Source organism: Sparus aurata, chromosome 19 (assembly GCF_900880675.1).
Source record: "Sparus aurata chromosome 19, fSpaAur1.1, whole genome shotgun sequence".
In the NCBI taxonomy this organism is placed as follows: domain Eukaryota; kingdom Metazoa; phylum Chordata; class Actinopteri; order Spariformes; family Sparidae; genus Sparus; species Sparus aurata.
Window position 1 is genome coordinate 17736330 of NC_044205.1, and position 14419 is coordinate 17750748.

At 41.8% G+C, this 14419-nt stretch overlaps 1 protein-coding gene across 3 annotated transcripts in view; it reads left to right on the forward strand.

The window, feature by feature from the left end:
• The window catches only part of flt1 (fms related receptor tyrosine kinase 1), a 35802-nt gene that overhangs the window by 15901 nt on the left and 5482 nt on the right, over positions 1-14419 (forward strand). For all 3 annotated transcript variants that reach the window (XM_030398259.1, XM_030398260.1, XM_030398261.1), the window contains exons 11-19: positions 4751-4874; positions 5475-5583; positions 7897-8205; positions 11115-11261; positions 11343-11474; positions 12456-12562; positions 13497-13632; positions 14108-14212; positions 14306-14419. In XM_030398259.1, coding sequence (XP_030254119.1) covers positions 4751-4874; positions 5475-5583; positions 7897-8205; positions 11115-11261; positions 11343-11474; positions 12456-12562; positions 13497-13632; positions 14108-14212; positions 14306-14419 — 1283 coding nt within the window. The remainder of the gene's footprint in view (positions 1-4750; positions 4875-5474; positions 5584-7896; positions 8206-11114; positions 11262-11342; positions 11475-12455; positions 12563-13496; positions 13633-14107; positions 14213-14305) is intronic.

A 14419-nucleotide genomic window follows, 5' to 3' on the forward strand; every position in this document is an offset into this window, starting at 1 on the left:
ATCCTGCAGATATCTCAACCTCCGACAGTATATTTAGGTTTTTCAGGAAAAAGGTGTTTTGAGTTTCTGCCTCTGTTGTTCCTCATTATTGTATCATAGTGTAGAGGTACAGTATGTATGATTGAGTCAAATGCAATCTGCACATGGAAGAGCACAGGCCAAAACCTGTTTATTTATTGATCACTGCCTGACAGTGAGATTTAAACTGATCAGTGTCAGATTTCAAAGTCATTTCAGACTGTTTGATACTGCACAATTTGGCGTAACAGCAAACAAACATGCAGCAAAGAAAGTCATTCAAAATTGCATAAAGATTTCTGCAGATCAAAAAAGGTTTGCACTGAAGCTGCAGCCTGTTACCATGAAGTACTTTAAGTATATTTGCAGAGTAATGTTTCAGCAGATTACATTTGGCGTCCTCACTGGTCCTTTGTAAAGCTCTGTTCTGGTTCCTCTCAGTGTCTGTATTGAGTGTGTTTTTAGACCAGTTTGTGGCTGGATCCTCACTAGGCCCTTGTTCTTTGCAGCCCGGCTGCACCACGAGCCTGACGCCGCGCCGGAGGAGGCCCAGGGACAGTGGACCAGGCTGGGCCAGGCTGATGGGGGGCCTCGTGCCTGGGTCCTGGGCCCCACTCCTGGGTCTGGCCCTGGGAACCGCGGCGCTCTTATCTGGCCCGGGCAGGAGGCGCACTGGGCTTCCTGTGCGAAAATCAGAGCGCTTTTCCTCTCGTTGTTTGGCTTCCTCTCCGACGCGAGACGCTTCCCAGCAGCATGATTGTCCCTTCGTCTTCAAACGTGGCACAGTCCGCTTCCTCAAGAGCTTGATCTATTCTTGAGAGCCCCCCCACACACACCCCCAACACCCCCACACCCCTTCCCCCAACTCTGCTGCCCCTCACACATACCTCTCCAGCCCCTTCCCTCACCAGCTCTGCCCTCCACCCCAACCCAGCATCCTCCACCTCTACAGAAGGAAAACTTCCCCTCCACCACCACCTCCACACACTCATCAGTGCTTCTCCATGGCAGCCAGAACCCTCAGTGACATTACCAGTGATCCTATGTGGTGATCCTGTGCTTGCTAAACTGATGTGGAAAGTGAGTAAAGTGACTTGGAACACTGCTGAGCAGTGAAGACCAGGAGATGCAGGAAACAAGGAGGCAACATAAGCCACATCAGCAAGGATAAAAGGACACCTGCTTTACTGATTATTTATTTATTTCCTTCATTCCCCCCCAATGTAACTCCCCCCTCGCACCCAGCCATCCTGTAGGTTTATGCTCTTTACATTTCAGACATTTTGAGCCAGAAGAAGTGCAATTCCATCCATCCACCAGCCACATTTCTGGAGCTGCTTTGCTTTGTTTTTTGTGTCCTAGAGTGGTACTATAATGGGTGCATGAACCGTGCCTGTCCCAAGCCCCAATCTGATTCTGACATCCACAAAAGCTGTGAGTTTCTGTTCCGATTTTTTTAAGCCACTGGTAGAAGGTCAAAATGTGCTCAGCTTGGACGGGCGAACAGGAGAGAGGATGCTATGGGATGCCTTACAGTTCTCTATTAAAAGACTGATGGTCAGCAGACGCCTACTATGTAGGAAGTCTCCACCGACCAGAGACTATGACCGCTCTGTCATGTAATGTCATTCCTGTGTCGTCCAGTGTCATCGCATGTCAAAATGTCTTGTTTGTCAAATTATGTCAGTATAACAGCCCTGTTGTCTTTGTATTGAAAGTTCATTAAAATCCAAATGTATGTGCCATCTTAGGAGAATGAGTGCTATAGGTGTTTTAGTAAAGTCCATTTCCGTGTGTGTGTGTGAGTGCGTGTGCTTGTGTGTGCTTTTGTGTGGGTGCGTGTGTGTGTGTGCTTTTGTGTGGGTGCGTGTGTGTGTGTGTTTGTCCCATTCTACGGGTGTCTCCCAATGTGATCCATTCCTTGTATACAGATGTTTTATGAGTAATATATGAATCTAATATTTAATAATTTTATACAACTAACTTACATATGACGAATGACAATATTTGCCAGCTTTGTATGAATCTGTTAATATGTATTGAAGTGTTATATCAGTCGTTTGTGGGTTTTTGTTTGTTTTTTTTGCATTAAACTTTGCTTATATTTGTGTATTGGTTTATACGTCTTCGTGGTTATTTCGGGGTTGAGACAGGAACCGACAGGGACAAGCGGTAAAAGTGTATTTTAGGCAGCGAAACAGGACAGGAAGAAAAGGCAGGAGATGACCCCCACTGATACACAACTCAACAGTCCATTCATATTTCCAGGCGGCTGCTGCTCACCCTGTTGGCAGGCACACACTGTGTGAATGTGGCCGTGCTATGAGCGCGTGTGTGTGTGTTCATTCTCTGTCTCTAACCACGCTTGTGTCCACACACCCATCCAACTAATCATATTTGTGTGTCAATGTGTGAGTGCAACATTGAGTGAGAAAGCTTTTTCCTGGAAAGCGTGGGAGTGTCCGTGTAATCTGTGCCCGCGTGTGTGTGTGTGTGTGTGTGTGTGTGTGTGTCAGGGCTGTGGTGTCATGCACAGGGTGGGTCATTCGTGCACTAGATGCCAAGAGGAAGAGCAATCAGGGAGCAGAGAGGAACCAGCCTCAGGGAGGAGCGCAGGACAGACAGAGAAGGATGACGACAAGGATACAGACAGAGACAGGGAGTAGAGAGGGGCAGCGACACATCCATAAACAGGATCAATGAACCGAGTGGAAACGGCAGCTCATAGTGAGGAGGGTGGCTAATGTCTCAGTAATGAAGCTGCATTCTTCAGATAGATGGATGGATACACAAATAGTTGGATAGATAGATGGATGGATAGATGATCTTCAGCATCATTCATGTAATCGTCGTCATTATCAGATTTAAGACTTCAATACTGCAGAATATACCTCAGCCAAGAGTGTGTTTGACCTATAAGGATATTTTCATTATCAACACTTTTTTAATAAAATAAAATTAATACACATCTATAACATTCATACTCACAGGAAGGCTTAAGACACAGCACACACATCAACCAAAGTCCCTCTCACTTACTCATAAAACTTTTCTCTTTCTCTTTTTCTTTTTGCTTTACTGCCAAGAATTAGGCCTCATAGCAGAGACAACCAACAATACTCTCACAGTTGTCCATAAAATATGAAGCTTCCTCTGAATCTCACTAATTAATATGTTATATATCTCGTTTGATTAAACAAGGAGTCTTATTGTTTCAGAAGGTTAGTTAAGAAAGTGTTTTATTTCACCTTGTAGACTTTCCTCTTGCCTGACTGTGCGGTTGCTAGGCAACCAGCTAAGCTAGCTGACGGAGACATGGCTGACTGTTAGCACCTCACTACAGACATGCTACCAGTTATATCTTTTCAACTAACTCTCAGCAAGAGACTAAATGAGTGAACTTCCCCAAAAATGTCAAACTGTTCCTTGTGCTCTCTTCCCACTGGGTGAGTACTAACTTCTAGTTATCTTTTTCCAAAATAAGGAGGCAATTAGGAAAAGTAGCATTATCATGATGATAGCTCAAACAATTAAGATAGCTAGCCTTAGTTGATTTACTGTTAGCTGGCTAGCTAGGTTAATCTATAAAGCTAGGCAACATTTCTGGTGATGAACAGTTAATTATGCTAACATTAATGTTTGCTGTCAAGCTTCTTAAATGAGAACAGTTAGTGGTTTCAGTTTTATAAAATTGTAAGTTGAATATATTTGGGTTTCGGACAAAATATATGAAAACAACATTTTGAACTCCTTTTCTTTTCTTTTATTGACTAAATAAATCGAGAGATTGATAAATAACCTAAATACTAATCATTGGTTGTGGCCCTAATTTCAGGTTTAATAAAACTTTTAAACTAGTGAAAATATAATGTGAATTAAGTAACTACACACATTGATATAAAAATGTTTTGATAGATAGATATTAAAAACTATATTAAAAACAAATGAGTGTTTCAGGGTCCTACATGAATGAATGAATCAAAGAAGGCTTTACTACAATATTACTTGATCCTTGCTGTAAAAACATCTGAATGTTTCAGCATAACTTAGAACTTTTATTAGACGTGGAGAAGTAGATGAACTGTGGAGTGCACTTTTCATCTCCTCTAATACATCTTTTCCCTTCAACTCTAAAACCAATTGATCAAGCGTTGTGTGTTCCGAGGCCCGCCCCCACCGCCTTTATGATTTCAGAGTTTTTCACTACAGGGGAATATGCATAAATAAACCACAAAGCAGCTTGCATAAGCTCTTGTTCCCACAGTCCCACTATGGTGTAATCTATGGATTTAGACTTGTGAGAGTCATTGAGAGGGAGAGGAACCCCTGTCCTGGAAATGTGGGATGATTTGTTAAGAATGGAAGGAAGTTGATCCGCGGGATGACAATACCACCTCTGCATCCTCCGTAGATGAACAATCCAGCATTACATAGCACACCAAAGATCCACTATTGTCAGCCAGCAGGACAGGGTATGAGGAAGTGATGCTATTGATAAAAATGGTTTGGTGATGATGATGATGTGAATTTGGCTGAGGATAACATCAAGCAGCGATGATTAAACATTGTCCCTGATGTTCTGGTCTTCCTCCTGCAGAGCACAGCTGAAAAAAACACCCACACCCACACACACACCTGGAGGCAGCATAAAATGATTTGTGTCAACACAGCTGAGTCCCTGTCCCTCTCTTCCTCCTCCTCCTCCTCCTCCTCCTCCTTCTTCCCCTTCAAGGTGTGTGTGTCCAACGTCCTCTTTGCAATGGAGCTCTGTGACAGAAAGAATCCCTGCCACGTCCACAAGCAACCACATCCTGAGTGTTGCAGACAGACAGGAAGTGCTTCAGGGGAAGAAAAAGGTAGGTAAAGCTGAAATACACGCCGTGAGTCACAGCAGAGCAATGTTGCGTTAGTAACAGGATTCTTAGTTACATACGAAGTGTGTAATATGTTCAATAAATATAGTTCTTCCTGGAAAAATATTATAATTGCATTTATTAAAAGATTATTTGAGGAGAACTGACCAAGAGTGCACCAATCTGAATAGTTGTCGCATCATTTGTTACAACTTCTATAATAAAAGACATCCGGGAAACTTCACTGTACAGGAAAGTGTTGCACACATGTTCACTTCTCATACACACACATTGGCAGACACACACCAGTATTAATACTTATCGACAGCTTGCATGTTGAGCTGCCCACTGGGGTGGAAGTGTGCAGCAGGTCTGGCTCACGGACCCCTATTGTCTGCTCAGTGGACCCATGGAAAATATGATTCCTGCCATCAGTGGCAGAGGTAATGAGCCTGGACCTTACATGTGTGCATGAATAAATGTGTGTGTGTGTGTGTGTGTGTGTGTGTGTGTGTATGTGAGTGTGTGTGGGCGTGTGTGTGTGTGTGTTCCATGGTGTGCTAAGTGTGGGTTTGTTCATTTGGATGTTTATGCTTTTCATAGACAGTGGGGGTCCTGACTGTAGGAGAGGCCTCAGTGTCTGGAGTGTATCGCTGCGTTGCCTCCAACATGGCAGGAACCGACCAGCTAGACATTCACTTCTACGTCACAGGTGATCCCAGCAAAGATGATTCATCTCCTCATACATATACAAGGACACGGGTGTTTTTGTTCTTGTTCACATCTGGGAATTTTTGTCAAAGCTTAAATAAGAATTAACATTGATAAAATCTTCGACTGCAGTCCCTCCGTCACTCCCTTTCACTCCCCAGAAACTTCATTTAAATAATAGGTTTCTGTCTTTAAATAACCAGTTTCTGTCATATGATTGCTTTTCTCACTCTTTCCTTTCTTTCCTCATTCTGTCATGACGCTAGGCTTATGTCAGCCGATCCGCCTCGTGATTTTATCATTACTTGGTTGCCAAATATTTTTTTTTACTGATATTTTATCTGGAATAATAAGTGAATAGTGAAATAATCTAAATTCTTATGTTCTGTTTTGCTAGGATTAACTGCTTTAAATCTTTACTCAGGGACAAAAACAACCTAAAAGTCATTGATGGGATGTTTTGGTTTTTTGAGAACATATGAAAGAACATATTTTCCATCCATTAATGCGTACTGCCCCGAACACAATTTTTTAGGTCAGATCAAAACTAGAAACTGAATATTTTGAGTCATTCATCTTCACCCACTCACACACATGCAAATCACTTGTTACTTTGTCAGATTTTGACAGTATTTATTGGAACTACAGCCTAAGTACTACTAAGCCTGACCTTATACTGCCGACATAAAATATCCAGCCAACAAAATGACTGAAAAAATAAAAAGAACCTGATTGTTAAATGTCAGCAGGGCTGTGAAGAGTAAAAAGGGACACTGTGCATTAGCAGTAGATGAATATGATTCTGTTTCTATATTTTGTGTAAGTCCCAACTGTGAATAGCTGAAAAGAAAGGTAAAATGCTGATTAAAAAAGGAGGCGAGGAGGAGTGGAGAGTATAGAGAGAAGAAGAGACAGAATATATCTGAAAAATCTAAATTGTATATAGCGTAGTTCCTGTTGCATAAAGGTCATTTAGTGACGCAGTGTCAGAGACGTGCAAAGAGACACTGCAGCAAGGTCATTGTACCGTAGTCTTAAAAATACCATGTTCTGAGGATCTTATTTTCCTCTGAGAACAGCTTGTTTATTCAGTAAAAAATAAATATCTCAAAGTTTGTTTTATTATCTCATTAATTTTGTAAATATAACAATTCGGAGCTTAACTTTTTCTAGTGCCTCTTTAATGCTTACATCCAACGCTCTCATCCATGAGTAGATGCACATTTCCTTCTGTGCTTTGATACGGTAGGTAGAAAGAAAATAGTTCATACGTGAAACAACGCACAACAACGTCGGATGATCTTCAGCAACAGGGTCGCGATATCGGAAGAGAAGCATTACTGTTGAGTCTGTCAAATGTATATTTTGGCGCTTTGAGCATCTCAAACGAGTGTTTCCAAATAGTTACATTATATTCAAGAGAGGGCATATTTATGTCCGATATCTCCAAAACTGGGCAACTCACTCCAAAACAATCTTGATGGATAAATAGCACTACAGTTAAGATAAAAAATATGTATTTTTGATCTGGGGGTGATCTGTCCCTAATGTAACTTTTTGCATCAAAAACTTTGACATTTGGTAGAAAAGGCTATTTGGACTGTTATTAAATTCCTTTGTGGTAATTGGTAACACATTTTGCTATTTATGTTGGAACGGTTTCACCAGATACAAGAACTCAAACAGGAGTTTTACTTACTGTGTCACTGAAAAAGTGAAACACAAATGAATGTAGGTCGAAGAACTTGGCAGAACAAAGTAGCGTACGTGCAGTGGGTACTCACTGTAGATATATTTGATACCAGGCATACAGGTTAAGGTTATTTTGCTTCGATTTGTTTTCGAGCGTGTGCATGAGTGCGTATGGCTGTGCTAGGCTATTAGTGTGTGAGCAAGCGTGAAACAGGAACCTGGGGCTCTTATCGTTCCACTTCCCCGTGCAGCGCACTTCCTTGGACTGGCAGGTCCGCTTTATTTCTGGAGGCCTTGGGGTGTTCGGGAAAGATAAACACTATCTGCCATCAGGAAACTCTCGAGCCGTTTCCACGGGAAGTTTCAAATGGCTAAAGTAAATAAAAAGCCTTTTCACTGTATTCCACTAGCTGCTTTTACCCACAATAGCCATTCAACAGTGTCGCCAAAGGTTACAAAAATGGGGGTTCCGTTGAATCAGCTCTCCTGGTTTCAGGCACCTGACAGGATCCGCATTCGCCTGTCGAGAAACTGAGACGGCTTGTTCATCGTGTTCATGTTCCCTCCCTCACATCCTCTTCCTCATCAATCCATCTTCCCATCTCTTCTCCGTTTCCCTCAGACGTCCCAGGAGGCTTCAGTGTGAGCCAGAGGGAGGAGCCCAGAGAGGGCAGAGACCTTCATCTCACCTGTGTAGCCAATAGGTACCTGTACACAGCGTTGTCATGGCAAAAGGTGAATAACACAGAGTACGCCCATTCCAGCATCCCTGCCCCGAGTAGTCAGCAGCTAACTTCAGGGGAGTTCTCCAACTCTCTGATCCTGTTGATAAGCAACCTGACAGCCAGAGACTCTGGAGCCTACAGATGCTCCGCCCGCCACCTCATCACCAGACGGAAGACACACCTGGACACGCAGGTGGTGGTCACAAGTGAGTAATTAGAAATATGTCATCGCTTCCTCATCTTTTTCCTCCCTGTCTGTAATCCTACAGTCATTGTGTATTTGGGGAACACTTTATAAGAAAATTTGAATTCCTCCTTGACCTGTAATTTTAAGATCCGACAAATTGGGGGCGCCGTTTAGCTCAGTGGGTAGAGCACGTGCCCATGTGCCGAGGCTCTGCAGTGGACCCGGGTTCGACTCCCGGCCTGGGTCCCGTTGCTGCGTGTCACTCCCCCTCTCTCTCTCCCTGTTTCCTGTCATATCTTCAGCTGTTCTATCAATAAAGCCAAAAAAAAAAAGATCCGACAAATTGAATTTGAGCAAAAGCTTTATTTGAATAAAGGTTTTGGGAAATTTCATACCAACTGAGTGAGTCCCATAAAAATACAAAAATAAACCTGAGTTTAGAGTGGAATTCAAAAGGTATTGATAAAGAATATTTCACCTCTATAAGTGCTATTTTGATTTCTACCTAAGTATTACATTTTTACATTACACAGTATTCAGTTGCATTTCTTTCCTTATAGCCAGGAGGGTGCGTCTCCACTGGTTGCAAAAAAAAAAAAGCCCAATCGTATGTAAGTTTATGCAAAAGTAAACCTATTTTTCATTTGATTTATGACCTCAGTAAACAGCTTCCTAATGAGTTTATGGTCTGAATCACTGCTTACAAGTCTTCTTCATTGCAGCATGATGCTCATTTTGTAAACTATGGTCCCATTTGGAGTAAGATAGACAATAAAGCAGGGTATGCTTAAAGGCGTGGCTGCCTAGTACTTGACTAGTCGCTACCACAGCGTATCATACGTTTCACAGTGAGATTCAATCAGGATATCCTCCCAAGCTCCACTGTTTAGTCAAAACATGGTCACTTCTGGGTCCAATAAACCAAGATGGCAATGACCGTTATGTCAGACTCAAGGCATTCAGGAATAGAAAATGTCTTCATGGGCTGAATTATTTGAGGGTCCCAGAGCTGATCAAGGGCCTCTGAATGTACCTGAAATTTAGGATAAGGATTATGTAAGTTGTTGTCAGGATTTTGAATTTGGAGCTTTTCAAATACAGTTTTTTGTTGAGCTCACTCTTGACCTAAAGCTCACATCCTCCGCATGTTTTCTGTGCACGTATGTTGCACATACATACAAACAAACAAACAAACAAACAAACAACCACACTCTCTCAGAGTTTCGCTGCTTGGGAATTGGGTCCCCTCAACTTCCTGGGGCCCCACCCTGCCTTTGCTCTTGCGCTCCAGCTCAGCACCTCTTTCACGTGGGAATGAGCTCTTGTCTGGAGGAAGAGCACACAATGGCACTTCCCACAATGCCACATTTACAGGCCCCCACACAGGGCCGGAGGAACAATCAGCCAATCAGACACTGTCAGGCACCAGCCCCCGCAGACAATCATCAATTGTTGTCCAGGAGGAAGATAGGGGAAACAACAATCAGTCGCCTTGGTTAAGTGACTTTTCTTCATGTCTTTTACTGCTGTGCTCTATACAATCAGGGCTCAACGCGTCAACTTCCTCCCTCGGGACCCCCATGAGGGAATTGCGAGAGAGCAGGGTGACCAGAAAGAGAGAAGTGGGGACGCCAAGTAGAGAGAAAAAGAGGGTGATAAAATGAAAAATGGGGCTATAGAGATTCAGGGACTTATCTGGTCTATTATAGTGTGTCAGCATTGTGATGTAATTATAGTGCATTAGAGGTTAAATAAAATTGTGCCTTCAACTTATTGTGAGCACTCGTAGGCCAATCATCGTCCACATGATGAAATACTACATTGTTGTTGCTTTTTAGAAATGGGTTTGTGTTCCAGGGTATTTCAGGGTGAGTGAGGGGCCCAAGAGAGCTCAAACGTCAGCTGACTCAAAGTTGAAGCCAAGGCCACTCTTCTGAGAAAAAAATGTGTCACTACCATTGCACAATTATTGTCCAGAAGTGGCACTGGTCCAGAAAACAGTGGGAAAGAATAGCACTGGTTCCACTTGATCACATTTCTGGTTTAGTCTATTAATAACTACAAGTGTATTGAGACAGATCCTTTTTTTTAAGGAAGTTTGAATTGGTGGAAGAAATATTCAAATGCTTCACTGAAGTAAAAGTAGAAATCATATAAATCCCTCTATTTAAAGTTTTACTTAACTTAAAGTAACTAACAGCAAATGTGATGTAATGTAATTTGAAGCAACTTAAATATGTATTTCTATATTAGCAAGGGATAAAAATATGCTTACAGTGAAATGGGTTTTTCACAGGGACAAACCCAGAGATAATGATGACCTGACTGTGTAGTTCCCCTCAACTATACAGAGAAATTTAGCTTCTTCCTGGCTCAATTCTTGACTGTTCTTGTTCACGCCAGTGCTCCTCTCATCACTCTTATTTTCGGCCATGACAGAGAGATGTGGTTAGCGAAAGATGCTACACCACATTGACAGCTGCAAACAGCAGACAGACGAGGTCAGCAACTAGCAGATTAAACATATTGGACAGTTTAGCAGCTAAAATGTTGATACGTTTCTCAGGAGTTGTTACACATGTCAGAGTCAGTCGTTGCACACTAAGGTCTTTCAGCAAATAGGCGAATGGTCGACACCTTGACACACTTTTGAAGGACATTTGTGTAATGGAGTAGAAATGCATAAAGAAATGTCGAAAGAAAATACAGAAAGAAGAAGAAGAAAATAAGTTTGTGGAATTTAATGAGGGAAATGGAAAATGGAAAATAAAACAAAAACTAGAATGGCTCTCAACAGAGTGCATACCTCCGCCAAGGCCAATTTTTTAACTAAATTCTGGATATTTATTTGGATCTGCATCGAATTGTACTCACTCATAGATAACAGCCTCCAAAATAGGATCATTTTTTGTGTCTTTCTCCTTTCAGTTTTGGAGCCTCCAGTGCTGCTTAACAATTTGACAGATCTTACTGTCAACATTAGCAGCTCAGTGATCCTCAGCTGCCCCTCTGAGGGCGTTCCGGCCCCAACTATCACATGGTACAAGGACGAACGAACTCTGTCTCAGGGATCAGGTAAAAGAAAGAATGATATACCAAAAGCATGCAAATTGTCGCTGTTTTCCGGTGTCAGAGACTTTTTACCACCATCTCCAGGCATTGTGATATCACCAGAAGATGGGACCCTCCATATTGATCGAATCACAGGGGACGACCAGGGCCTGTATACGTGCCAGGCCACCAATGAGAGGGGCTCTGCAGAGAGCTCTGCCTATATATGGGTCAACGGTGAGTATCTGTCAACTAGTAGTATTTTTCAAGCATCTGTGCCTTTGATTGGCTGTGTTTACATCTTCTCAAAGATAGGACTCTTCCATATATGGGTACGTCTGAATGTCCATTGTTCTCAGTACTTTAAATAGATGTATCGTCTGGATGTGCAGATGTATAGTGCAGTTATTCACATTGTTTTTATGGATGTAGTATTTATACATGGAGGTGTGTTGAGCCAATTCTATTAATGGAAGAAGATACGTCTGTTTACCAATCTCTGAGTAAACATTGATCAAAGAAGGTCTTAAGATAATCCCAATGTGGAACACACACACACACACACACACACACACACACACACACACACACACACTCATACGTCCGGTGGTGGCAGAAGAGGCAGGCCACCATGTGGTTCTGCTACACCCCCGGTTTGAGCACCCTTCCCTGGCAGGAGTGGTGGACGCACTTCCCGGTCTGGGTCTGGAGAGAGGAGTGGCTGTGTGTTGTGTTCTGATCAGTCAGGAAGGAAGCCGTCTCCCGTTTTTATTTCCTCTGGGAGGGCCGAGCTTGCATCCCAGCTCTGCACCGCGGCGAACTGGGCACCTCTAGTTGTTCAGATTAAAAAAAGAAAGAATAAATAAAGTTGTGATTCAAGGAGGAGGATGGATGTCAGTGTTTATGGAATATTGTGTGACGGTGGGAACACAGCGCCCCCATTTGGGAGGGTGGAGTAAAATCAAAACATAAACCGCCTATAAAATGGTTTATTGTAATTCTCACAAAGTATCGCTGTATAATCTCAATTTTGAAACAAACTGAAAGAAATGTATTTGAATATCAGATGTGCATTTAGGAATAATCTTTAATTACATTTACATTTTTAACTACCACAATTAAATTCTTAAATTTGTGTAGCTTTGTAGAGGTAACATCTAACCTACTGAAATATTAAAGCTGGTTTAGCATAAATGTGTATTTCTGGTTTGTGTGCAGGTGCCTCAGAGGCCTCATTTCTGGAGCTCCCCATGCTCACTTGTACCTGTGTGGTGGCCACGCTCTTCTGGCTTTTGCTTACACTCATCATTCGCAAACTGAAACAGGTGAGGGGAAGCAAGAATAAGTTGTGTACTGGTAGGATGTAACAAATATACAGGACTTGTTATCTTTCTTTTCACTGAATTGAGAGGTTTCACTATATGATCCATCTCTCTGATTCAGTGATTTTGGATGTGCAAGATTTCTGTTTGGCACTGTCGTCTTTTGACACGTTTAACATAACAGTATTCAAATTGCAAGAAGCTGCAATCTTTTTAGGCGAAACATGTGACCAAACAGCATTATATATATATATATATATATATATATATATATATATATATATATATATATATATATATATATTATAAAGTTTTCCCTACAAATGGTGCTCCAGATATAAGAAAACATATTTGTTCAGTACAGATGCCAACAAATGTCACATCAACACTGTTTAAGTGAAAATGAAAATTGTGATAGTTCCCACTCATTTTTAATCATAACGATGTCTCAGTATCTGTCAAAATAAACACAATATGATTTGTTTGCCAAACCTGAAATATGTAATGATTGTGATAGAATAAATATTAATAATAAGATAATAATAAGAGGTTTCAAAATCCACATGTACCATTTTATTCAATAGAGGTTTGATTATTAACTATCGTCTAGGTTTGATTTCTAGATAACGTAACTTATAATTAAATGCTTTTTGGGGACATCATTTCAGATCTTGTGTTTTTCAGATCTTCTTGTGCATTTTCAACAGCCTGGTCAGAACTTTCTTCAAAATACCAGAAACTACAAATCCACACTTGTAGTCTATAATTACTGGAGTTTACTGGGCCTACACATTCTTATTGATGACCCTGAATAACCTCTAGTACCTCTACTGTTCTACATGAGTCTTACTTTCTAATTGCGTGCTCTACTTCTATCCTGCAGTTCAGAATCTGTTTTAATGTTAACTTATCTTTTGTTTATTTGTACAAATTGAAGCCCAGCAACTCAAACACCAAAACAGAGTACCTGTCCATCATTCTGGACACAGGAGAGGGGCCAATAGAGGAGCAGTGTGAGAGGCTGCAATACGACCCCAACCAATGGGAATTCCCCCGGGAGCGGCTCCAATTAGGTACACGTCTTTATTTAAAATTCTAGATACAGAATAGATGCAGAAAATGTACGTGTTTATTTTTTTTAGCCACATTGATTTCAGCTGTGAAGGACTTTGGGGCTGTAATGCTAACAATGGGAGAGAGGCAAGGTATTTAAGATCACATAGCAGATACAAGGGCTTTCTCATAGGTCTTATCAGACTATTATTGGGAGTGACTCTCATTCCATTAATCAGTCTCTGTGTCTGTGTTGTCTGTGGAGGAGCTAATCAACTCCAGCAGGGGGTGTGTGAGCTGTGTTGACTGGAACTAATGAGCTCCCACTATCATCAGGGTGGGATTAAGTTAGATGGACTGTTAGTCTTCTCTTATCAGCGTCTCACGTCCGCAGTGGATGATAATAGTAATTAATAAAGTTGCTCAATTAGACACAAAAAACACCCTTTTTTTTTCGCCAGTCTCACCAACATTCTTTCTCTCCCTCTGTTTCAGGGAAACCTCTGGGCCGTGGAGCCTTTGGTAAAGTGATACAGGCATCTGCGTTCGGTATAGACAACACCACCAGCTGCAGCACTGTGGCTGTTAAGATGCTCAAAGGTACAAGATCAGATCAGATGATTCTGAGAACATGAAATTAAAAATCTGCACAAAAAGTGCGACTTTTTTTCTTTTCTGCTCTGTGTCCACCAGAGGGAGCCACAGCCAGCGAACACAAGGCTCTGATGACTGAACTCAAGATCCTCAACCACATTGGACATCATCTAAATGTGGTGAATCTATTGGGGGCCTGCACCAAGCCAGGAG